At 40.1% G+C, this 27,550-nt stretch overlaps 1 protein-coding gene across 3 annotated transcripts in view; it reads left to right on the forward strand.

The window, feature by feature from the left end:
• The window catches only part of PTPRO (protein tyrosine phosphatase receptor type O), a 274,904-nt gene extending 248,981 nt beyond the window's left edge, over positions 1–25,923 (forward strand). For all 3 annotated transcript variants that reach the window (XM_064377705.1, XM_064377707.1, XM_064377708.1), the window contains 8 exons: positions 7,010–7,100; positions 8,237–8,313; positions 8,893–9,027; positions 9,858–9,980; positions 15,050–15,204; positions 17,584–17,719; positions 23,397–23,517; positions 24,615–25,923. In XM_064377705.1, the coding sequence (XP_064233775.1) occupies positions 7,010–7,100; positions 8,237–8,313; positions 8,893–9,027; positions 9,858–9,980; positions 15,050–15,204; positions 17,584–17,719; positions 23,397–23,501 (822 nt within the window). In that variant the 3' untranslated portion in view covers positions 23,502–23,517; positions 24,615–25,923. The remainder of the gene's footprint in view (positions 1–7,009; positions 7,101–8,236; positions 8,314–8,892; positions 9,028–9,857; positions 9,981–15,049; positions 15,205–17,583; positions 17,720–23,396; positions 23,518–24,614) is intronic.
• Positions 25,924–27,550: the final 1,627 nt, after the last annotated feature.

A 27,550-nucleotide genomic window follows, 5' to 3' on the forward strand; every position in this document is an offset into this window, starting at 1 on the left:
TGAATAAATTTCTTTTCTACTCTGAATTTAATTTCATCTCTACTAGAAAGATTGATTATCCTTGATTATCCTTCTGATGAAAATATACACCTTTCCTTAAAAAGGCTTGGTACCCAGGATTAAAACAGGTTCCTCATTTTTAACATTTCACATTGGAAATACTTTGAAGAACCAGACTTTATAGCTGAAATGTGAGAGCCTAGAAGACATTTCACATATTGCTCATTCTGTTATTAATTTCTGTGCTTGGTGTTGTATCAGGGTACTAGTAAAGGTCCTCACCATCTCTGTCCAGAAATGCGGCTGCAAAGATCAAAACAAGACTACAGAACTGGCCATGCAATTCACAAGAGGTGACCTTTGATTTCTGGTAGTAGCTTTTACTTGCTATCAATGGAACCTCTTCTGTTAACACCACTGGTACATTGTTTCTCCTCACCTTTTCCAACCCTGCAGACAAGTAATCTAGTGATCTAGTTCATCTGACTCTAATGTCCAGTCTATCCCAAAGCAAACACCGAAAGCAAACTGTCACATGCTGACATTGTTACAAACCCTACGACCAGAATACAGCTTGTGCTCTCCTCAGAAGATGATGTTGCAGGTTATGGGCTGAATATCTGTGGTCCCCCAAAATTCCTATGTTAAATTCCTAACCCCCAATGCGATGGTATTTGCTAATTAGGATTAGATGAGCTCATGTAGGTGGGGACTTCATGGTGGGATTATTGCAGGACTTTTCCTTAGTTCAGCTAAAGATGAGGTCCTTGTCTGTCCCATGACCATAAAAATTCAGGTTTGCAGGCAGTTTGAAGGATGAGTAAAACAGGGTTTTATTAGGTGAAAAGGAAGAAAAAGGGGGAAAAAGGACTCTCACTAGGCTGGAGTCCCTGCTAGAGCACTTTCTGCAGCAGCTTGAATCTCAGGTTCCTCACAGGAAGAGGAGGGGCCAGGCTCCTCCCTACTGCAAACATGGTGAACTTCCTGAGGCTCCACCTCATTGGTCAGGCTAGTTGGAATTTCTCCAAGGACCCCTTCCCACCTGACTGTCCCAGGATTAGCCAAGACGAGATACCTAAGAATGAAATCTACTTTGTTGGCATCTTGATCTTGGACTTCCCAGCTTCCAGAACTGTGAGGCATAAATTTCTACTGTTTAAACCACCACTCTGTGGAGTTTTGTTATGGCAGCCCAAGCCAACTAATATGATGTATATGCTTGTGCTTTGCTTTCCGAGACCTGTATGCTTCAAATACAGCCAACAAAACATGGGCTGCTATTGGGTTTGGGTGACTGCGTTAGTTCCTATGGTTGCCATAACAAATTACTGCAGTTGTCATGGTTTAAAACAACAGAAATTTATTCTTACAATTGCAGAGCCAGAATTCCAAAATCAAGGTGCCAGCAGGGCCACACTCCCTCTGAAGGCTCTAGGGAAGAATCTTTCTTTGCCTCTTCTAGCTTCTGTTGGCTGCAGTGGTTCCTTGGCTTGCAGCTGCATAATTATAGTCTGTTTCCATCTTTACATGCCTTTTCCTCTTCCCCAGGATGATCTCCTCTCCTGTTCTTTAACTAATTACATCTGCAAAGATGCTTTCTCTAAATTAGATCACATTCACAGGTTCTAGGGATCAGGACGTAGAATATCACATTCACAGGTTCTAGAGATCAGGATGTAGATGTATCCTTTTGGGGATCACCATTCAACCCACTACAGATGACTGTATAGCCTAGAAAAAAGAGTGATAAATTATATTTAGAAACAAAACTGGCAAAAGAAAATTCAAAAATGATTTACGTGAGTTTCAGGTCCATCACTCCATACTTTGTCTTCATAAAGACTTCAGCCAATGGAATTTCCATATTGTTGGAAAGAAAATAACTTCAAAGCTACTGAACTGGAGACTTAATATTTTATTTTCCACTTAGAGACAGGCTAAATGATAAAGGCTGCAAAGCATATTGTGTTTACATGCAGTTCCCACTTTGCTGCAATTCAACTTTGGCAACTTCCACTTACAGTGTTCAGCCAATTAAACCTCTCTTATCAACTTAGAGTATTTACAGCAGGGAGGCAACACACAATTAACGTTCTATCTGTTAGTCAACTGCCACATGTGCTCAAATGCTCAGCTTCAATCTGTTTCCACAGTTCCTTTTGTATCTAAGGCCTTTTCCCATGGCTTATCAGTCTGTCTCCAAAGCAAGGGAATTGGGGGAAGAGTTGTTGGTCTCCTGGCATAAATGGCAAAGGAGGAAGTAATTATGGAGCCAGGCAAAGCAAAATAATCATCGCAAACGTATTTCACAATGATTATCAATAGTGCTGTATTAGTATTTGTTGAGTTAAATTATTCCATAGTCACTATAAACAAGGAAGGTATGGAGAAATTACTAACCTTATAGGTAATTACACTGATGTTAAAGAGTTGAACTATCCTTCCAAGACCATGCAGTTTACAAGTGCCACACCAAAATAAGTGAGATATTTTGAAAAAATATCTATGCAGGCATTTTCTAAAAGAGGTAGATTTCTAAAATACTTTAAGCAATGGATGCATCGTTTAAATAAGCCTGTAGCTACCAAAAGGAACTAACCTAAACATTACACTGATTTAGTTGAAATTTGCTAAAAATAAGTTGTTTCTTAGAAGAAACGTCCACCTTTGAATACCCTTTAAAATGGAACACACAGTATTAAGAAACAATGGCAAGCTTCTGCCGAAATATATTTGGCAAGTGTCTAAGACGGAAAAAAACCTAATTTTGTGAGTTGAAACTCAAATGTAACATTGTTTGTATATAATACTGATGTCAACTTAGTCCAAAGAACTTGAGATATTGTGATCTGGAAAAGCCAACAGTGATAAGGAACCAAAGGAAGAGAGCTATCTGGGCAATTTTTATAGGTTCATCCATGTTGGCTATAGTCAGGCAACCCAATGCCATTAAGCACAAGATAAGTTGCCACCAAGGACCTTCTACTTAAAAGCATCAGAAGACCCAATAACTTGATTAATAGAGAATGTGCTTTGCAAAGAGCACTTGAATAAAGACACAAAGGGCATGAAAGAAATATCCCGGAGAGATCCAAGATGGCCGATGATTAGCAGCTCGGGCACGTACCTCCCAGTGAAAGCGCAAAGAACGAGAGGACGCCACACTTTCAGACGAATATTAGTTGCTCACGGACCAGGAGATTCCCAGTGGAGGAGCTCCACGGGTCGCCAGGGCGACTCTTGTGGCCGGCGTGGCGGTTTTGCTGGTGCCTTAGCACGCCAGTTCTTGGTGCAGAGTCCGGAGATTCCTGGGCAGAAAAGCACCATCAATCTTAACACCGCTGTTTTGGCCAGCTCAGTGGATTGCTCAGATTTCGGCGCAGGGAATCAACAAGTTGGACGTCAGAGACCCAGTTAGAAAGTCGGTAATTATAAAGACGACAGAGGGACAAATATATAATGAAGGGAAGAAACCAGCGTAAAAAGGTAGAGAATACTCAAAATCAGAATGCCTCTCCCTCTACAGGGGATTGCAATTCCTCATCAGTAACGGAACAAGGCTTAATAGATTACACGTGTGTTCCAATAACAGAAGCAGGTTTCAAAACGTGGGTGATAAGAAACTTCTGTGAATTAAAAGAACTTGTTCTAACCCAATGCAAAGAAACTAAGAACCTTGAAAAAAGGTTTGACGAAATGTTAACGAGAATGGACAATTTAGAGAAGAATATAAGTGAATTGATGGAGCTGAAAAACACAACACGAGAACTTCGCGAAGCATGCACAAGTTTAAACAGTAGAATTGATCAAGCAGAAGGAAGGATATCAGAAGTCGAGGACCAGCTCAGTGAAATGAAACGAGAAGACAAGAATGCAGAAAAAAGGATGAAAAGGAATGAGCAAAGTCTCCAGGAAATATGGGACTATGTGAAAAGACCTAATTTACGTTTGATAGGTGTACCTGAATGTGATGAAGAGAATGAATCCAAGTTGGAAAATACTCTTCAGGATATCATTCAGGAAAATTTTCCCAACCTGGCAAGCAGGGTAATATTCAACTCCAGGTAATACAGAGAACACCACAAAGATATTCTTCAAGAAGACCAACCCCAAGGCACATAATCGCCAGATTTATTAGGGTTGAAATGAAGGAGAAAATACTAAGGGCAGCCAGAGAGAAAGGTCAGGTTACCCATAAAGGGAAACCTATCAGACTTACAGCAGATCTCTCAGCAGAAACCCTACAAGCCAGAAAAGAGTGGGGACCAATATTTAACATCCTTAAAGAAAAGAACTTTCAACCCAGAATTTCCTATCCAGCCAAACTAAGCTTTATGAGCGAAGGAAAAATTAAATCTTTTGCGAACAAACAAGTACTTAGAGAGTTCACCACCACCAGGCCTGCTTTACAAGAGCTTCTGAAAGAAGCACTATACATATAAAGGAACAACCAATATCAGCCTTTCCAAAAATATATCAAAAAGCAAAGAACTTTAACACAATAAAAAATTTACATCAACTTATGGGCAAAACAGCCAGCTAGCATCAAACGCCGGTATTAAACTTATATATATTTTAATTGGATAAAAAGCCAAAACCCATCGGTATGCTGCATCCGGGCCCATCTTACATGCAACAATACACAAAGACTCAGAGAGAAGGAGGAAGATTTACCAATCAAACAGAGAGTAAAAATAAACTAATAAACAAAAAGCAGGAGATGCAATTCTCGCCTCTGATAAAGTAGACTTTAAAGCAACAAAGATCAAAAGAGGCCAGGAATGACATTACATAATGGCAAAAGGATCAATGCAACAAGAAGAGCTAACAATTCTATAGATTAACGAGATAGAAAATTAACAAGGATATTCAGAACTTGAACTCAGACCCAGAACAAGTAAACTTAATAAACATTTATAGAACTCTCCACTTCAAATACACAAAACATACATTACCACCTCACACCTATTCCAAAGGTGACTATATAATTGGAAGTAAATCACTCCTCAGTAATCGCATAGCTTTTCATAGGTTTAAATTAAATATTGGTTGGCTGTTTGTTTGTTATCTTCTTCCCTTATTCCTTCCTGACTACATCATTAAGTATAATTATCAGTATAAAAGAGGTTTTCAATACCCATTACTAAATTGCATTCTAGCCTGGGCAAGAAAGCAATACTTCCATTCTCTCTCCCTCTTTCTTTTCCTTCTCCCTCCTCCCCATTCTCTCTCTCTCTTTCTCCTCCTTTTTCCTCCTTCCTATTCTCTCTCTTTCTCTTTAAAAAAAAAAAAAAAAGAAAAGAAATATCCCTATAATAATCCTAGAACATGCTCAAATGTCTCCAACTCTCTTCGGTATTTAAAGACTCTCTAAAATTCTTCTCACAGAGAAATATTCCTCCAGCTTATGATTCCTTGAAGTAATAATTGGGAGAAATTATGAAGAGGAAAACTTGTGCTCAATATTAACATTCTATAAATGTAAATAAAATAACAAGTGATTTCTGCCTCACTTAATAGTCTTATAGAAAGATGCACACTCTGTGGGTAATCCCACTTATAGATGGTTATATACACTGTTTACTAACATTCTTCTAAAAATTGTACAGGAATATAACTAGATCAACTGTATTGGTTGTGTGTTGTACAACTCCAGTGAACACCATTCACATAGACCACAATGTGAACGATGCCTCCAGGAAATACAGGTGGCCTGACCACAATCCCCTTATTTCCTATAAGACACATATCATAGCAACATTGAAATCTCCCTTTTCCCATAACATACCATTTTTGAATTGTGATAGTTATTTACATAAAAATTTCCTCTTGGTTCCCCTTCTGAAATTAGGTTTATAAGAGTACCAACACATGCAGGCAGACATTTGGATGTTCTTTCTCACTGAAGGATTTTCCCTAACAACTACTGATCCATCTTTGTTTTTGAGGTTTCATTATCAGACATTTAGTGACTGTTAATCCTATACTTTGTAACATGGAGATTGTTCCCTACTCATTCCTCATTCTTTTTTACTACTTTCTCTAAGGCTCATTGCCTACAAGAAAAAAAAAAAAAACCCTAGCTTTCTTCAGAGAATGTGAACTATTTATACAAATTGTATAAACTTGTTACCTTATTCCTCCAAAAATCTGAAAAGCATTTTTATTTTCAAATTTTTCCCACCCTCAGTGTTATACATATGGAGAAGTGTTCTTACTTCTCCAAATGACCACTAAGTTATCCGAGGTATTTATGTGTTGTATTAGATCGCTATTACTACAATAATGCTGTAGAAGAAACAACCTCTGCCAGGCTCAGTGGCTCACGCCAGTAATTCCAGCACTTTGGGAGGCCAAGGCAGGTGGATCATGGGGCCAGGAGATCTAGACCAGCCTAGCCAACATGATGAAACCTCATCTTTACTAAAAATACAAAAATTAGCCAGGCGTGGCAGCACGCACCTGTAGTCCCAGCTACTCAGAAGGCTGAGGCGAAAGAATGGCTTAAATCTGAGAGGCAGAGGCTGCAATAAGCTGAGATCATGCCACTGCACTCCAGTCTGCACAACAGAGTGAGACTCCATCTAAAAAAAAAAAAAAAGAAAAAAGAAACAACCTCAAAATCTCTGTGGTCTACAGTAACATTTAATTTTCTCTCCCATAGGTCTGTGAAACAGCGGGGGCAGTTCGTCTTCATACTGTGGGTCAGAGTCAGGTCTCCTCATTCTGGGACTAGCAGCTTCACCTGAGCATGTCCTTTTCATGACAGGTGGCAGACACACAGGGCAAACCAAACAAGCAAGTGCATTGAAAGCTTCTGAGTGGACTTGTTTTCTAAGATCACTGGCCAAAACAAGTTGACAATAGTGGAGTGGAGAAGTACACTCCGCCTCAAAAGGGAGCTACTGCAATGTCAAATAGCAAAGGCCTCATGAGCAAGAAACAAGTGTGAACAATAATCCAATTGGTACTATATGGAAATCTCAAATCCATTCTCTGTCCTTTACAGGAGTTGAAATTGATTGGACTGGATATCCCACACTTTGCTGCAGATCTTCCACTGAATCGATGTAAAAACCGTTACACAAACATCCTACCGTGTAAGATAGTCAATTGTGCCAATCCTACTCATGTCTTTTAAGAGTTGAAAGTCTGTTATTGCAGATTAATCAATTTTTGACCACACCCAGTTGTGGTACAGATCTCAAGGCCATCTCTGAGATTGCATTGATCTCACTTTGGTGTCTTTAGATCTTGTCATATGAAGAAGGATTTAATTATTGTGCTTTCAAATGAATTGCATCTGAACAAAAAGGCTGACCATTTGGCCCTTTAGAGATTAAAGAGTCATAGTCTAATTGGCCATTGGATAATGTGTACTCTCATAAAATATTTTCAGCCAATTCATTGATAACAGAAAGAGGCAAATTGAAAGGCAATGCAGTGTATTACAATGCCTTCTCTAACTTCTGACAAGTTATATAGTTGCTTAGCATTTTGTAATAAAAAACAACATTCAGGAAGAAAAGGTAATGTAAAGTACTTACAAGACTATTAAAATATATTCCAGTATAGATTTCACTTTTCTCTCTGCTACACTCTCAGGAACTGGGCACAAATGGAAAAGTGAGAAGAGGAAGGCTGAAAAGCTCTAGAAAGAGAAGTCTCCTCTTGTTATGGTGTCTTGATGAAATCAGATATATATGAAATTAGAGAATATAATTCTCTGTAAGCCCTGGTTGCTGAAACTGCCGTTAGTAACTTGAAACCAATGTTATCCATTAGCAACTACACAGTTCAGAAATTATTTATTTCATTTAATGTCCACCTACAAAAGAAACCCACGCTTCTTCTCTTCTCTAGGTCTCCCCAAAGTAGTGAACTCTCTGTATATCTCTAGGTGAAATGAAAATCGTGTGTTTAGGCTACATACTATAGCTGTCCAATCAATATCACAGATATTTTAGTTCCTGTAAATATTCTGCATGACCCCTAAACAATCCTGGAAACAATTCTTTCAAGGACAAGACAGCTGGTCCTGAAAAAAAAATAGTTGTTGGAAGATACTCACTTATTTATTTAAACAACAAACTAAGGTTAAAGAATGGCTAAAATATCAGGCTAAAAATTATTACTCTGTCACTGACTGCTTAAACTTAATATTGCGTAGAGAAGGCCAAAATAATTCTTTTTTCCATCCTGAATTTTAATATTTTTTTCTCCTTATTCTCTACAGATGACTTCAGCCGCGTGAGATTAATCTCCATGAACGAAGAGGAAGGTGCAGACTACATCAATGCCAACTATATTCCTGTAAGTAGAAAAAAATCAGGCATCCCAATGCTAACCCAGCCACAGAAAGACTGCAGGGTTATATGGACGTGTCAAACAGTTCAAAAGAAAGCAGCCATTCCCAACCCAGCAATCGAATTCTAAAAGGTTTGCATTACTCCATTTCATAATAAAGAACCGGAAAAAAAGTCCATAGATTAGTAATATTCCTATTTCTTTACAAAGGACCAGTGAAAGGGAAAGTAGAAAGGCTAAAGCTCACCTTTCTTGTGTTTAAATTTCAGATTCAGCAACCAAATTCAAAGGGTTCCACCCGAGCACCTGCACTCTTAAAATATAAAGATAGTCATTACTGTCATAAAAAGGTGTGGATGTGATTTTTATAGTCTTCTGAAGAACAATGCTTAAAATCACACAGACTAATTACAGTCAGTTACTCCGATAGCCTCTTTGATGAAAAAAGGAGAAAACGTTACATAAGCCTGTGATCCTTTGCCAATTTTTTCACCAGTAAATTTTCAGTTTTTTCCCATAGGTGTGGAGCAGCATTTGGTGTTGACAGTGGCTGGTTAGGTGATAATTTTGTCACTTATCTTTCAGGGATACAACTCACCCCAGGAGTATATTGCCACCCAGGGGCCGCTGCCTGAAACCAGAAATGACTTCTGGAAGATGGTCCTGCAACAAAAGTCTCAGATTATTGTCATGCTCACTCAGTGTAATGAGAAAAGGAGGGTATGTATTTACTGAAGCTGTTCCTACTTAGCAGCAAAACCTGCCCCAGCCACTGCCATTGATGAAGTGCTTGCTGTTTTCAATCAAATGAAACATAGAGACAAATTGCTAAATTCAAAACATTTTATTTGGGAAGCAAGAATTACAATTTGGGGGCAAACACACAGACCCAGTGGTCTTTGCAATGTCCAGGGAAAAAGGAGAAGGTTGGAAGTCTTCTAAAAAGGATAAATATTGCATCTTGTTTTGCAGGAAAGTTTATTAGCATTAGTAAAGTTTCTCTGATTGGTGAGTGATGGCAGTGGGAAAACTAGTCTCAGAATCGCAGCAGTTTGCTTCAGCTGCTATTAGATAACACTGATTTCAAGTTACTAACGGCAGTCTCAGCAACCAGAGCTTACAGAGAATTATATTCCTGGAGCAATGTTATGCGTTCTGAGTGCTTTTTGTTTGTTCGTTTGTTTTTGAGATGGAATCTCGCTCTGTCGCCCGGGCTGGAGTGCAGTGGTGGGATCTCGGCTCACTGCAACCTCCACTTCCCAGGTTCAAGCGATTCTCCTGCCTCAGCCTCCCAAGTAGCTGGGGCATTCCGAGGACTTTATCCCCTGACCCCTCGACTCTGTTTCAGTTAGGTATGATAAGAATGACCAAAGTCATGTGATAAGAATTCACACTACGTAGCAAAAATGATTGTATTTGCTTTATGTTTCATCTTTGCAATGGTCTGATCTAATTTTTCAGAGGCAAATACCTTTGTGTTCCATAAGTGAGCTCAGACTTAATTTCTTCCCTAGTCTGTTTAAAAAAAAATTGTTTTGCCCTTGCTCCAGGTGAAATGTGACCATTACTGGCCATTCACAGAAGAACCTATAGCTTACGGAGACATCACCGTGGAGATGATTTCAGAGGAAGAGCGGGATGACTGGGCCTGTAGACACTTCCGGATCAACTATGTAAGTCACCAACCAGGCAGAGAGTGGCGCTGTCCCTATACTGACACCAACACCACTGCCCGGCATGTGCTGGGAGCCCCACCCAAGGAGCACTTTGGCCTTTGCAATGCTGCTTTCTTCAGGAGGAAAAATCCACTCTCAGTGTCATTGTTTCCCATTTCATCAGTGATGGTGTGGATGATCTGGTTGGTCTGGAGAGCCTGAGAAGATACAGTAAAAAGTGCACTAGTTCATCTCGAATTAGCTCAGGATCATAGAAGACTATTAATCATTGCCTATCAGGCATCACTGAGGACAGAAGTGTTCTCATTACTTATATTAATCATCTATGAATATAATTAGGGTCTATAAGGCATACTTATATTTTACATTAAATGATTAAACCATGATTTAGTAGTTTGGGTTTTGTTTGTTTTTTTTCTTATTTTGTTCTGGTTTGGTTTTCATTATTCAGAAGGTACTTCTAGGTCTTATTAATCATAATTCCCTATTTCTCTTGAAAGACTATTCTGATTGATAACATGTCCAGAAAAGTCTGTTTTTCTCACAAGGCCTGCCACTTTTCCGCTGACAGGTCTCTGAGCAAACGCTGAATATTTCTGTGCCAGGCTAACATCAACCAAAGTCATGCCATTGACTTCAGCCTGTAGAATACAGAGGAGTTTTTACTATTAATAGTCTTCTCCACTTGAATGTGCTTCGTATGAAGACAAAATTGAATAGGAAAATTCTCATTGACATGTTCTTCCCTGCTTAGAAACAATCCTTTCTAATAGTTAAGGAGATAGGAAACTGCAGCCTATGGACCAAATTTACCCACTGCCTGTTGGATAAAGCCCATGAGCTAAGAATGGTTTTGACATTTTTTAATGGTTGAAAAAAATCAACTGAGCACTGTGGTTCATGCCTGCAATCCCAGCACTTTGAGAGTCTGAGGCAAATGGATCACTTTAGCCCAGGATTTCAAGATCAGCCTAAGCAATGCAGGGAGACTCCATCTGTACTAAAAATAGAAAAATTAGCTGGCGTGGTGGCACGCACCTGTAGTCCCAGCTACTCAAGAGACTGAAGTGAGAGAATCGCTTGAGCCCAGTGGGTGGCAGTTGCAGTGAGCTGAGATTGTGCCACTACACTTCAACCTGGGCAACAAGAGCAAGACTCTGTCTCCAAAAAAAAAAAAAGAAAAGAAAAATAGTATGAAATACCATCTGAAAATACTATGAAATACTATATGTATATAGTACACACTATTTCGTACTATTTATATGAAATACTATATGTAAATTATGTGAAATTCAAATTTCAATGTCCATATATAACATTTTATTAGAACACAGGCTGCATTTGTTTAGGAATAGTCTATGACTGCTTTTGTGCTACATCAAGCTTGAGTAGTTGCAAACAAAACTACATGATTTGCAAAAAACTAAAATATTTACTAACTGTCCTTTTGCAGAAAATGTTTGCTGACCCTTAAAATAAGCCATGGAAACAAAGATTCCCCTTATTAATACAACATACGAACTTGATACTACCTATTTATTGATCCTACAAGAGATAAATCAACCCCCTTTTTTTTTTTTTTTGGAGATGGAGTCTTGCTCTATTTCCCAGCCTGGAGTGCAGTGGTGGAATCTCAGTTCACTGCAACCTCAGCCTCCCAGGTTGAAGCAATTCTCTTGCCTCAGCCTCCCAGGTAACTAGGATTACAGGCGCCTACCACCACGCCTGGCTAATTTTTGTACTTTTGTTAGAGACAGGGTTTTGCCATATTGGCCAGGCTGGTCTGGAACTCCTGACCTCGTGATCCTCCCGCCTCCCAAAGGGCTGGGATTACAGGTGTGAGCCACTGCACCCAGGCGATAAATCACTTCTTAACCGTTGTTAACTGCCACTTGTTAACTGGCAGTCAACAATGTCTTTTATTACCAGGAGAATTGAGGCAAATCCCTGTATGGCTCTAACAGACTGTATTTCATGTTGTTTCAATCATTCGAAATTCACATTGCTTCCATGTTAAGCCCACGTTTCTACTCAAATGCAGTTTCAGCTTAAGAGTCACCTTTTTGTGGCGTCTTCTCTGGGCTTGGACGCCATTAGCACTTTCCTTTGCTGGGGCAGAAACTCAAGTAAACTGCTCTGTCACAGCACACCATAGTAGTTACAATTCTCACTCCTTGTTTCTGCCTCCCCAATATACTGTGAGTTTCAGAAGCAACTGCTCTATCCTTGTGGAATGAATAAATCAGTAAATGAATGAGTTATTTCAAATATAATAAGGCACTCATAAAGCATCAACAGACTTTCCATCAAAGAAAATATTTGTCAACCCGAATGCCATTTGAACTCTGCTTTCATGCTTAGCTATTTCCATGGAGAAGCCAGCACAAATTACTAAGCAAATATAGTACAAATCTGTCCCTAGGTTTGCATGTAGGAGAGAAAATTTCAGAGTACAAAATAGGGTCTGTTCCACTGCCTATTCTGTTGACAAGGAAGAGTCACATAGATTATTGCATGGTCAGTACTATGCTTCTTGTCCTTGGTCTTAAATGATGACCTGTCTTTCAATGACAATCATGTGAAGGATTTGAAAACTAGCAACAAAACATTGAACAGTTATGTTTGCTTGTAAGGCATTTATTTGTTACGAGCATCTGGTACCAGAGTGCCCCCTTTTGGCCATAAGCATACCGAAGCTAAATGTTAAGCTCCTAAAATGAAAGCTCAGTTGCCCAAAGAACACTGTGCTGTGCTGATTAACATATTTCTCAGTTATTTTCATTTTTTGTTTATACCCTTCTTCATCCATTCCATATTGATATGCGGAAACTTTCCAATTACAGAAAGGTAAAAATACGTAAATAAGGAAATCAAGGTAAGAGAAATTTGGAAATAGCTAAGTAAGATAAAACCAGAAAAGTTTTCTCATTTCACAAGAAAGGAGAAAAATGACCACAACACACAACTTGTCACTTTCTACTGCTTGAAACTTGGCATGGACTGTGTGAGAGCTGGAGAGTAAAGATCATCAAAAACATTTTTGTTGCTAGGAAACTTGTGCCTTGCTATTCAGCTCACGGGGCTGACCACGGTTCCAGGACCCCTGCCTTGTAGCTGCGGAGCAACTAACTAAAATTTAATGATTCTCTGATTTTAAATCACCTTGCACTTTTTAGCCGAATACATTTTCACTTCACATTTTCACATACTAGAATATATTCTAGTATGGTTGAAGTGAAAATATATTCAGCTAAAATATATATATATATATTTTTATACATACACACACATATATATATACACATACACACACACATACATATATTGGCTACAATGTACACAAGTTATACAAATTATGATCAGCGTTTGAACAGGGCAAGCATTTTCCTGAACTTTCCTGCAACCAAAGTTATCTGGTGGCTGGGTGTTCTTAAATCCTCATGATGTTGAATAAGTAAATTATCTTAGTTATCCTCTAAGTAACATTATGCCCAAGATACTTTCTCAACATACTTCCTGAAGACAGCACTGAGGGTAGCCTGTATCTTTGTAGACTGCATGTTCTCTGTGTCTAAGCCAGAGCCCTTGAACATAGCAGGGGAGGCACCGCACACTGCTGGGGATATATTAGGTGCCAAGGGTACAACGGGTGTAGGGGAGGTGACAACTTATGTATATTTAAGCAAATCTTATACATTTCTTTATACATTTTATTTATGTATTGTCTTTATACATTGATTTTCTGCCCAAGACCACTGACTTCGAAATTCATTTCTCTTTTAATACCTGAACTTAAACTTTAGCTCAAAACTGACAGCGAGGCCAAGTTTCCCTCCTTCCCAATTATAATATAGTATTCCATCCTCTGAGTGAATTCTAGCCTCTTCGTAAATATGAGGAATGAGAGGTGAATCAGACCTTTATGAAGCCTGGGTTTGGGATATTTCTGACGGTTGATAACAAGTGGAGAATATATCATTCTTACAAATTAGTTGGGACTAAAAAGAGTTGATCTGGAAAGATCCACATTCTAGTTAATATGTAGTCCGTTCAGAGGGACCAGCAATATATTTGATGTATGGGATAATAGGAATAGGATTAATACACAAGTTATACTCACTTACTCGGATTCCCAGAACCAGCCATACAATGGCACAGAGCTGGGTGACAGTGAGTGATGGTAATGAGGTACTAGTAGGTAATGATATCACAAACATGATTACACTTAATCCACACAACAACTCTTGTTGTGTCATTGGACCATTTTTGGATATGAGAAAACTGAAGTTCAGTGAGTCAGGTCCTCTAGCATCAAAGCCCGAGACAAGGATTCTCATATGAGTGATTTTATGGAAGTGCATTCTTGGGGAAGCCCCAAAGGGAGCAAGGGAAGCAGACTGACAGAGAAGAAGCCCCTGAGAGCATTCAGCTGAAGTCTCACCTGTGCTGGATCCCACAGACAGTGCTAGGGCGTGAACAGCACCACGGCATTGTCTCGCTCTGAAAGAGGCTGGATTTTTGTACCCCATGGTTAGTCAATCATTAGCTGTGGGCTGCCGTCAGCAGAAGAGCACAACCTCTTAGGCATTTTCCATCGAGGCAGCTCCATGCAGTAGAAGGCAACTCTCAAGAAAACGGTACTGCTATGCTGTTAGCAACAACTGGGAAAAGTGTGCCCCAGGCTGGCAGAGGGTATCTAAAGGGCACCAACAGCACTTCCTACAGCATTTAATTCATTAGCCAAAGTTGATGCAGCTTCTAAATGATGGAGCCAAGATGCAAATCCTAATCTGCTTATGCTTTTGTCCTTAATTACGCAGGTACAGATTAGCCTGCTTATCCTACTATTTGAAGCTTTATACAATTAGTGTGTTTTTTTTTTTCAGTACCTATTTTATGGTGCTCAAAGATATGGTGCTTAAAGCTGGAAAGGAAAGTGTACTGACTGGGAGTGGAGCATGGCTCTACTTCTTGCATTATTAACCTGGGATCACCAGTGGAGTCCTGGGCCATCCTAATGGTGAACTGAAAAGTTAATGCTTGGTTTTGACTTTTTTTCCCTAAAGGCTGACGAGATGCAGGATGTGATGCATTTTAACTACACTGCATGGCCTGATCATGGTGTGCCCACAGCAAATGCTGCAGAAAGTATCCTGCAGTTTGTACACATGGTCCGACAGCAAGCTACCAAGAGCAAAGGTCCCATGATCATTCACTGCAGGTAACCTCCTTAGCTGTATTCTCTATTCAAAATTAGAGGTTGGTTTTATAAGGGGAATAGTTCACCATTCCATAAGCCCCTGATCAGATGTAATTGAAAATTAAATGAATTCTGATATTTTAAACTATGATTAATTGATATCTTACTATATACAATATTTATTATGGCTATCTCGTGTCTATACCCTATAAGATAGATGTTATATTCCCATTTTTAAATGAAAAAAATAGAGAAAGGTAAAGATGTTAAGGGATTCACACAAGTTCCTGCAAGTAGAACATGGAGGAGATAGTATTCAAATCCAGGCATGCTAATCTACAAAGATCATGCTCTTAATATGTGATATTATCCTACCCCATCAAGGATTCTGAGTAGTTACAACATGGACAAATAGTAGGCCAAATTATAGAAAGCTGGTCATAGCTCGGCGTAATATAAATAGACATAAAAACAAGAAAAGGGGTCATGCACAGTGGCTTGTGCCTGTAATCCCAGCACTTTGGGAGGCCGAGGCTGGCGGATCACAAGGGCAGGAGTTCGAGAACAGCCTGGCCAAAAAGGCGAAACCCTGTCTCTACTAAAAATACAAAAATTAGCCAGGCATGGTGATGCGCACCTGTAATCCCAGCTACTCAGGAGGCTGAGGCAGGAGAATCCCTTGAATCCGGGAGGCAGAGGTTGCAGCAAGCCGAGACCGTGCCATTGCACCCCAGCCTGGATGACAGAGCAAGACTCCATTAAAAAATATAAATATAAATAAAAACAAGAAAAGAAAAAGAAAAAATGAAAATATTCAGCTTATGAAGATAAGCATGTTTGCTATGGTTCTTCCTCGGCATTGTCTCTAAATTTTTAGACAGTAGCATGAAAGAGGATATAGAATATTAAAACATCAAGGTCCACACTAATTTCCAACAGGAGCGTTATCATTAAATTTAATTTGTTCTTCCTACTATATGAATGGAGCTGCATCAAAATCCATCTCTGTGATATGATATTACTGTAAAATCCTTATGCAACCTCAAAAGACTAAGGGACATAAACATCCTCCAATGGCATGTGAGAGGTGGCAGTGGGATGAAGGCGTGAAGGGAAGCACTGGCAGCCATGCCGATCTGAGCAAATAAATCTATAATCTCAGACCTACTGCCTTGGCCACTGTGAATTAGAATGGCTAGAATGCAGATGTATGTGTGTGCATTCATGTGTGTTTGTGTGGAGTGTGTGCCTCCCTGGAAAGGAAAATGCCTCATAAGCTACTAAGTTTCGTTTAGGACAGATCTCATTGCTGTCAATCCACTGTAGTCATTTACAGGTTAGAAGATGTGCTATAGCAGATAAGATTATCTGTTCTCAAAACGGTTCTTTCCAAGAGCAGAAAATGAAGCTGTTCAACTCTGGGGTCAAATACACAGATTCTTTTTAAGGATGATAGTAAGTGCAGTTCTGCATATGACTTTACAGCTGCTCACCCAATGGCAGATCATTTTATCTGAGAAATCCCAGGAGGAAAGAGTTGTCTAGTAGAAAAAGCAACCTTGAACTCCAGGTTTATGGAGTGGGCTTTTTCTAGCAAACTTATCATGTAAATTGGCTTGAACTTTCTCTTTTCCCATAATTTCATAGTAATTCGAAGTTTAGAGCCATTTGGTTTTTTGTAGAGGATTGGAATAAAAGAGCTGACTTTAACACAGAATTAGGGATTGTGGTGGGCAGTTGGCCAGTGCCTGTCAGTCCACTTCCACCTGTGCTGAGTACTGGGATTTGGGGACTGGCTGAGACTGGGTCCAAATATTTCATTTGATTTTAAGGCAACTATCTCAAAGGTCTCTGGGAGATGGGAGCGGGCCCAGGACCCACTAAAAGGGCAAGAGTACTGTAAGGTAGGTCTGGGATGGTGAACTGAACTTAGGGTTGAAGGTACACAAAATTCTGTGGCCCCAGAGCTAGAGTTAGGATGTGGACACCTCAACTAGAATTTTGAGCTGGTCTGAGGGCTTAACTCTGAGGCTGCTCAAAAGACAGGGCATTGTGTACATGTATCAGCTCTCTGAAGGCAGAAATCAACTCTCCAGAGTACTCAACATGGAATCACTACTTTTCTCCAGAAGCAGAGACCCCAAAAAAGGGTGTGGCCAGTGCAGTGCAAATCTCTCTCGGGAAGGTAGCCATACCAGTCAGAAATATGACATTAGAAGGAACACCAACACAACTGCATACTGCATACTTAAAAATCAGTTAAGTGGAAAGTATTGTCAGGAGCTTGGTCTTCTTTTTTCCACAATGATGCTATCTGTAGTTTTTTAGAAATCACCAGTTCTATTTCAACAGTGAAGAAGCACCATCTGAATAATGTGCCTTCGGAACATTCTTTCACAGTGCTGGAGTGGGACGGACGGGAACATTCATTGCCCTGGACAGGCTCTTGCAGCACATTCGGGATCACGAGTTTGTCGACATCTTAGGGCTGGTGTCAGAAATGAGGTCATACCGGATGTCTATGGTACAGACAGAGGTAGGAACATAATCTATATGTATTTTTAAATTTTCCCTGGGCTGAAAAACTTATCATCATTCAATGATGTGCTTCAAAACAACTCTCTCAAACTTCTTTGTATCTGTCTTTCCCATTTTCTTATTGTATATGTTCACACTGCTTTGAGGTATGAAAGAAACGTAGAGGCCTCCAGCAAGGCATTTGGTGTACAATGATTACACTTTTTTTTTTTTTGCAGCCTCCTGAGTAGCTGGGATTACAGGCATATGCCACCATGCCCAGCTAATTTTTTTGTATTTTTAGTAAAGACGGGGTTTCACCATGTTGACCAGGATGGTCTCGATCTATTGACCTTGTGATCCACCCGCCTCGGCCTCCCAAAGTACTGGGATTACAGGCGTGAGCCATCGCACCCGGCCATGATTACACTTTTATTGGCATCGTAATTCAGAGTGCATGGCTGGATTTCTAAGACTCTGAGTCAATTGCAGATAACAGCCATCCTGGGTAAATGCCACCAAATAGGGACTGTAGAACTAGTGCAATTTAATTTATATTTGAAATGTTGGATTGGATTCAATACATTGTTCATTAGTTTACCCTCCGCGTGACTCTATCCCAGTTCACTTTTGATGATGATTAGGAGTTGGATTTGAGCTTTCTGTCCCTTTTATGATTTTAAGGATTCCCAGTCCCCCACCTACCAGCATTGCCAGTTCCCTTCATCTCAGTGATGAAGATTTATTATTTTAACAACATGGAAGCACCCCCTGAAAGATACAACAGTGTTATGTGCTCCGTCTTCCTCCTCTTCTCCCGAATCCTCCCTCCCTGAAAGCCTGAGGATGCACTCAGTCTGGAGTAGCAGCCCAAGGCGACGCAGACAGACAGCACCGCCTGCCTCAGAGCAACCGTGGGTGTCTACCTGTGTGGGCGCAAAAACCCAAGTACAACACCTTGTTCATAAGCTTCATCACCCAGCCATACTCGCGACTTCTTAGCTTCAGTTTTACAATAATTCTTTTTCTCAAAGAGCGTGTGTGGGTGGAACACTTGAGTCGAACACAACCTGCCCTGACCTGTATCAGGATGTTTTTTAAATGCCTTGGTCTTCCTCATGCTTTTCCTACCCAGCACCACTAGATGTCAGTATCACCTCAAAAGCCTAGAGTAATGGCCGCCGTCGCAGCTCTGTTTCTGCTTTCCCACGCTTTTTACTTTTCTTTCCTCCTACCTCCTCATTCTTATCTCACCAATTTTTGGCAAGGCTGTTTCAATACATTCATTTCTGAGCTACAGCAGGATCATACCACTTAGGAAAGAGTAATCCCTGTTAATATTCGGACCTTTCATTGATAATTAGAAGCAAGTCCAATTGATTTCCTCACTTTGTTGGTTTCAATCATGCTGCCTGGTAATTTAGTGTTGTGGGGACATCAATGTCACTTTTTAATCATAAGCTTAAAATGTCTGGCTTCCCAGAGAAGTCCACTGTCTGGTGAGTAAACGGTGGTTTATTGATCAGTGATTTATTGATAAGCCCATATTTTGGCTTTCACTTCCATAAATTTGCACCCTGTGATACGTGATTAAAACTCCCTGTTTTTTATATGAATTTCCAAGCTTCAAAGAGCCACACCTTATTTTAAGTATTTTGTATTTAATGAACTGTCTTCCCAATTTACTTAATTCATACCTTTTAAAACTTCGTAGATTTGGGGGCCTGATGCGGTGGCGGGCACCTGAAATCCCAGCTACTCGGGAAGCTTAGGCAGGAGAATTGCTTGAACCCAGGAGACAGAGGTTGCAGTGAGCCAATACGGTGCCACTGCCTTCCAGCCTGGGCAACAGAGTGAGACTCCTTTTCAAAAAAAAGAAAAAATTCATAGATTTTAATTATGGCATGTTTGCTTTGGACTTTTCCCAACTACAGATTCTTAATCTCTTTCCCAGTACAGATGCTCCAACTCATTATCAGGGCCATTGTCTTTCTTTGGGTGGTAATCAAGCAGCACCATGTTGCTTTCTGCAAAGCCAAGAAAACGTTTTGTTTCCTCCCTAAATATTTTACCCTAAATTTTAGTTGTTTGATTTGTTTATGGCAGCATTTTAGGTTGATATCCCAGGGACACAGCCTTTTTAAAGCACAGTATCCCCATCCTGGTCAGCATGGTGAATTGAAACCCCTAGTAAAAATACAAAAATTAGCTGGGCATGGTGACGCACGGTGGTGCATGGCTATAGTCTCAATTACTCGGGAGGCTGAGGCAGGATAATCGCTAGAACCTGGGAGGCGGAAGTTGCTTTGAGCAGAGAGCTCACCACCGCACTCCAGTCTGGTGACAGAGCAAGCCTCCATCTCAAAAATAAATAAATTTTAAAAAATACAATACAGAAACTCCCTGAACTCTCATGGGGAGTTCAAAGTCAGCAAAGGTGGCAGAGGTCCCCCAGGTTACTTATTTTTTCCAACTTTTCTAGCTTGACCCTTGATTCTCTCAGGACCTCATGTTGGATGTTTTCCAGTTCATTATTTATCTGTCTGTTGCGTTTTTTTTTTTTTAACTTGTGTCTAGAGCATCTTGTTCATTTATCTTCATTTTTCCCTTGTTCCTCGCTGCTTACCATGGTTCATCCTGTATTTGGAATACAGATTGTTCTGCCTGAGATTCTCCTTAAGTCCATTCACATTCAAATTCTGCTGTCAGGTCACAAGAGTTAACAAGTAAAGAACAAAGTTAAAAAAAAAAAAAACTTATTCTTTTTACATGTATTATCCTACAGTATCCCTTTGACACTAATGATTTTCAAGAGGATGAAATGATTTTCCCATTGAGCTCTGTTTTTATGTATATAATCAACTCATGTAGACCTTACTTCCTCCCTTCACTGGTATCTAATTTTCCAGCCATCTCTACATTGCCTTGATTCCACCATTCCGCCTCACCCAAAAAATTACAGAAGTAGCTGCAGTTTATGAAGCCGTGTCTCCAGGTGCATATATCAGGGTCATTGCAACATGCTGCTTGGACTGCACTGTGACCTGCCCTCTTCCGCTTCCTCACCTGACCAGACACACTTCCTGGGCTTCTCCACATGTAGAGGCATATTTAGAAAGAATACCAGACCCTGGGGGAGGCCTGGGTCTCCACTTTACTCTGCACAAGTCGTGTCACCTCTCAAAGCTTCCATTTCTCTTCTGCAAAATATGAATAACTTTCACTAATTTTTTGTAAAGCAGACATGATACAACCTAGATAAGTGCTTTGAAACTGTGAAGTGCTACTTATGAATGATGTTCTTCTCTCTTCTATTTTAATCGAATATTTTGTTTGATTTTCCTTTAATATCCTTCCCTGGAGGGCTTTGCTTTTTTTTTTTTTTTTTTTTTTTGAAACAGAGTCTCGCTCTGTCACCAGGTGCCAGGCTGGAGTGCAGTGGCACAATCTCGGCTCACTGCAACCTCCGCCTCCCGGGTTCAAGCAATTCTCCTGCCTCAGCCTCCCGAGTAGCTGGGACTACAGGCGCGCGCCACCACGCCCAGCTAATTTTTGTATTTTAGTAGAGATGGAGTTTCACTGTGTTGGCCAGGATGGTCTCAATCTCTTGACCTGGTGATCTGCCCACCTTGGCCTCCCAAAGTGCTGTGATTACAGGCGTGAGTCACCGCGCCCGGCCGGGGCTTTGCTTTGAGCAGCTTATCCTCCTGATCTGCAGCTTGGATTTCTCAGGGACTTTCAAAGACAAGTCCCTCCATGAATAGTCTTTTTTTACTTTTCTTGTGGTGTTTTTGTCTGGTTGTTTTCAGTTTTGATACAAAATGTAGCCACTGAGTAGACGCAGATTAAAAGTACAGGCAGTCTCTGGTTGACATAACACCAGAAACAATGGATTAAGTGTGCTTAAGGGATAGTTCAGCCACCGACAGGATACCATCTCCACAAAAGGGAATATATTTTCTCCAAACCTAGTGTTGAAAAATACAGGTTAGGCTGAGGTACCAACCCAGTGACATTTGAAGTATGAATTTTATTTTTTGTATGAAGTTGTTACACAAGATGCTTCTTAAAATCCTGTGGATATCTTGACTGGATCTTCTTTAAATGTTATTTCTAGTGCTATTACTTATAGAGAAACTCTGGGAAATAAAGAGAAAGAAGAAACACTGTGAAATTACCCTTACTTCTTGACAGAAAGATATATTTTGTTAATTTCATCTTGGTTTTCATTCAAGTATAACTTTTACATGATTGTGCTCATATTATATGTATATATGTATATGTATGTATATATGTATTAATTTACATCCTATTTACATTCTAGTTTCTCACTTAGCATTTTATTATGTAGCATGTATAGTATCACAAGTTGCCTGAAATTCTATAAAGCTCATTTTAAGGGCTAATGTTTCATTATGGATACCCACTGCATACTTCAACCAATCTCTTTTTTATAGAACATTAAATTGGGATTATTTCCCACTCTTTACTATTATCTGTGTCCACACCATTTATTAGCACTTTATTAATTATACCACCACCAACAATAGGTAAAATGGACTCTCAACAAACTTGTCATCATTAAATATTTTTTCCTTTTAGCTTTGTCCACTACATAGGTAGAAAATAATTGTTTTAATTCGCTTTTTATTATTTGACTATTTTCGGCATATTTTAATATTTCCTCAGTTTACTTCAAAAATCTTTTAACAGGCAAGCACAAGCTAAGTCCTAGGCATCAGGAATAAAAAGACATAGTCCCTAACTTCCAGGGAATATTTGGCCTGGTGGTTGATGTCCTTTATTTATTTGTCTATTTGTACATGTTACTAATTTGGATGACTTTATCACAAAAATAAAGGTATCAATTTTCTGTCATAATTCAAGAAAATATTTTTCTCTCTCTGTTTCTGGTTTACCCTATGCTTTTATTCTTTTTACCTTTTTTAATATGTAGTAGATTGAGATTTTTATTTGTAATTTATTCCACTGCTCTTAATTTTAGAAATTCCTAAAGTAAACAGAGAGAAATTAAACAATATTTTCCTCTATATTTTTAATGACAATTTGTTAAACTACCTAGATTGACTTTAGTGTATGATGAGGGGATATTCTTTTTTCTTCAAAATAGCCCCATGATTTTGATTGAATATTCATTTCCCTTAGCATTAAGTAATAATAATCTAATGTACAGCATGGTGAGCATAGTTCATAGTATTGTACTGTATACTTGTATCCTTGAAATTTGCTAGGCAAGTAGATCTTAAGTGTTCTCACCACACACACACACACACACACACACACACACACACACACACACATATATATATATATAAACTGTTTGGGATGGTGAATGTGTTAACTAGCCTGATTGTGGTCATTTCATAATATATATGTATATCAAATCATCACATTATACACCTTAAATATATACAATTTTCATCATACCTCAGTAAAGTTAGGGGAAAAAGATTCCACTGTTTTTTTAAAAAGCCACATTGTTCCAAGCTCTATTATTAATCAAAATACTTTTACAGTTGAGTCTCCTGGATTTTCTAGTTACAAAACTGTGTCTCTGTAAATAATGAAAACGGTTTCCTTTAACACCAGATCCTGATCATTAAAACTGTCACAGTGTAAAATACTATATCTTTGCACATAGCTGCTCTGAAACCTGGTTTTGTCTTTTGTTCCAGGAGCAGTACATCTTTATCCATCAGTGTGTGCAACTGATGTGGATGAAGAAGAAGCAGCAGTTCTGCATCAGCGACGTCATATACGAGAATGTTACCAAGTCCTAGTTCAGAATCTGGAGCAGTAAGTGGAGAAGAGTTTGTCACGGGTACTCTAAGAACTATCAGAGGGGGACATGATGGGTGAGACAAAAGACAGCAGTAGCCATTTGTACTGACTCTGAATTCACATGAGTGTTTCTTCCCAACTCCTGGCCTCACATGGGTGGTCACAGGGAGAGACAAGTACTGTAGCAGATCTTTGAGTGTTTCTTCCCAACTCCTGGCCTCACATGGGTGGTCACAGGGAGAGACAAGTACTGTAGCAGATCTTTGAGTTTCAATGCACCTTCATTGCTGTTAGCAACAAACAGGAGCTTCTGCACCTCATGATGCCTCATCTCCATTCCCTCTACTGGGAACTGTAAATTATTCTGTTGTTGGATCTGTGCCTGTAGTATCAGGACACTACCATCCAAATCTATCTAGATATCTTGTGCAAATATTTTATTGATTACAAGGGTTGTACAGGGGGTTACAAAAAAGACATGAGCTGGATTGGACACTCCCAAAACCACAAACCGCAGCGACAATAGAGTCTCAGGATAGCAGAGTCTGGAAAAATGCCTTGATCTCACCCATTAGGTAAGCCCTTACTTGAGAGCTTCATGAAGACACTTGTAATGTATTCAATGCCCTGTACTCCAATTTTGACTAGTAGATCAGATTTTGGAGGTGTAAATACTCTTGGCTAAGGTAACAGTAATCTTCCCATTTAGTTCAGTAAACAGACTGTAGAGTGTCTAACTATACTGGGGGGAGGGGAGCCAATGACAGGATAGGGAGAGGGCAGTGGTGCATGGTGGGAGAATCATGGAAGTCTGGGAAGCATATGGACCAGTGGGCAGCAGGATAGGATTAGCATTGCACGTCTCATCCATAAAGAGAGACAGAGAGCACAATGGAACAGGAAGGATAAAGAATAAAGACAGAGAGAAACAAATTTGCTGAGAGAGGGAAAGACATTCAGACCCACAAAAAGGAGGCAGCACACAGAGAGATGCACAGATCAACCCACATCTGCATGGGTTGTGGGACTGAACTTAATGAGACCAGTGGTGGGGCAGGAGGAGGCTGCTGCGACCGCAGGCTGCTTACTCTCTTTCTCTGTCTTGTTCACAGGAGAGGACACGAAGTGCACCCATCCTCCCTTGCTTCCAGATTGTTTTGGGGGCCCCTGATAGTCATTTTGCTAAAAAGAGGCCCTGCTTTGTAACATGTGGCCAAGGAGATAATTTATCTCACAGAAGCACCGGGAAGACTTAGCCTTAAAGAGCCTACAGTGTCTTTTTGGACTCTTTCACTTCGGGACATTTAATAATGGACCAAATTCAACAGAACACCAGGAAGGTCAAGACGCTCTCCAAAGGGCAGGAAGTACCACACTTCCGAGTTTAGTTGGCCTTTTGCTGGTTGGGCTGAGATTTTTGTTTTTAGGTGTTTAAGTGCAATAATTTTTGTATGTGTGTGATTCTTATCATAAAGTTGAATTGTTTTCTGCCCACACCATTCATCAGCCCCGTAACCCAGGAAGGAACAGGCATTGTTAGCATCAGATTATACCTCATTATTAAGAGGAGTCATGGCCACACATGAAAAAATGGTCATTCTACTTCAAGGAAATTGAACCAGTGCTATCTGTACTTCAACATTACTAGATCTGGACTGGGGAGGGTGGACAGGGAAGAGATGGTTTCTACCCACAGATCAACTGTGTAATCTTTTCCTATTCCAAATATGAAAAGCTATAATTCAACTTCTAAGTAGAGTAGAAAAAAATGGTCTTAACTGTTCTAGTTCTTGACGGTTTCCTTCCTTATTAACAGTTGGGTGTTTCTTCCTTGGCCCTTTGGACTAATGTTACTGTCCAAGTCCTTTTTCAAGAAACCACATCTGGTTCAGAAGAGTGTCAAGTCGGACTCTTTAAACTCCGTTGCTGTCTGAGCAATCTTGCTGCCTAGACTTTGCATTCCTCGTTCTGTTGACCTGCATACACGTGAGATCTATTTCTTTAAGAACTCTAGGCTGTGAAAACGCACTTTCTTTCCCCCAAAGAGCTGGGAATTTATGAAGTTATGGCAGTGAACTGCAGCATGCTAGGACAATTATTTGACTACATTTTCTTTGTAATATTGTCAAGTGTCTCTATGGATTCTGACAGAGATTTCTCTTTGTTTTGTTACCCTTTCGGTTGTCAGCTTCATTTTAACGAGTGTAACTAGTAACATTTTATTCTTTGGATTTTGTATAATTACAGTACATGATCGTGTATTGTGACATGAATGCTGTCAAAATGGACGTTGAAGGCATTGTGAAGCCTGTTACTTTGTGTCACTTCCTGAGAAATAAGAGGTGATGACATAGATATACAACAGAAAACACTTTGAGTTGAAAGTAAACACAAGCTGGCTGCTTCCCTGTGGCAACTGTGGCTATTGTGAGCCTCCCCGTGTGTGCTTCCAGGAGGCTTTGCTCGTCTTCATGCACCTGACACTGCCCCTTCCCCTGGCTTCCCTCCATCCCCGATCATCTTCGTGAAGCCACAGATATAAGATCAGCTTACTATTTTATCAGTGACCTTAGCGATGGTGAAGGATGCCAGATGAACAGCTCTGCACCCCACCGTCTCTTGTCACGGAGAAGGCCTGGCTATGGCAGACCTTGGCAAAGTTTCTTGCAAGATCTGGCCAGCGAGTCTCAGTTTCACCTTGCAGGGTGAATGGCAGAGGATATCCACACCCTGCAGGTTAACAGCTTGGGCTCCTCGGGGATTGTCAGTTCCTACTCACCTCCCTGCTACCACCTCCTCCTTTTCTTCTCACCCCCCACTCTTCTATTTCCCTTTTTGGACATTTTAATAATATATCACACCATTCTCAGGAACAAACATGGTTAATGAAAGGTGGCAAAGGGATGTGTGACATTCTTAGATTTTCACACATGGACAGTCAGGAGTGAAATGTGCAACCTTGGAAGAGCTGATACGATGTATGGGTAAGCTGAAATCCATTTCCAACTCTGCCACTCAGAAGCAAACAGACATTTTTACAGCCTGGAACATTGCTTCCCATGAAACAAGCCACTTCATAAATATTTTATGTTTTTCTTGAGCATTCCTTTAAGGTAGGGATCAAATAGTGCCAGATCCATTTTCCCAAAAGGAAAGAGGAAGTGTCCAGAGTTTAGACTGAAGGCTCAGAGTCGAAACTACAGGAAGGTGACACTGTTCACTGGAACACTGTTGCTCCTCAGTTTACAGAGCTTATGATGGAAAAGGCATCAATCTATCAAAAGAGTATTCATCGCAATAATGACTTTGGAATTATCTCTCCTGGGTCTCAGTTAATAAACTGAAGAAGGACCTAATCATAGCTCCATATCTTGCAGGTGTAAGAAGTATCAGATATGATAATTCACCCAAAGGTGCTTTGTGTCTTGTTCTCTCGTGTACATTCCCTAAGGCTACACTAACAAGCTCTGTTTCCGCACCAGCACCCAACTTCAAGCATTCAGAAGGGAGGCTTCCAGGGCCTCTGTATTATTAATTAGGGTTTTTAAAACTCATTTGAGTAGTGCTTTGTTATGAAAGAACACAGGGGCATTAGCGCATGCATCATAGTAGCCTGTATGGCACACAGAAAGAGCTAAAAACTTGAGCATTATAAAACATTTCGCTTTGAGTGCTATTTTTTTTCTTGAGACAGAGTCTCTCTCTATTGTCCAAGCTGGAGTACAATGGCACCATGGTATGATCTCAGCTCACAGCAACCTCCATCTCCTGAGTTCAAGCGATTCTCCTGCCTCAGCCTCCCGAGTAGTTGGGATTACAGGCCCTCGCCACCACACCAGGCTAATTTTTTGTATTTTTAGTAGAAACAGGCTTTCACCATGTTGGCCGGGCTGGTCTCAAACTCCTGACCTTAGGTGATCCACCTGCCTCCACCTCCCAAAGTGCTGGGATTACAGGCATGAGCCACTGCGCCCAGCCTTGAGTGCTATTGAGATCAAATTCCTTGGCTGCAAAAGATAATTTATGAAGTTAGTTGAGAAACAACTAT

The sequence above is a fragment of the Aotus nancymaae genome, unplaced genomic scaffold, assembly GCF_030222135.1.
Source record: "Aotus nancymaae isolate 86718 unplaced genomic scaffold, 86718_ANA_hifiasm-v0.15.2.pri h1tg000016l, whole genome shotgun sequence".
Classification (NCBI taxonomy): domain Eukaryota; kingdom Metazoa; phylum Chordata; class Mammalia; order Primates; family Aotidae; genus Aotus; species Aotus nancymaae.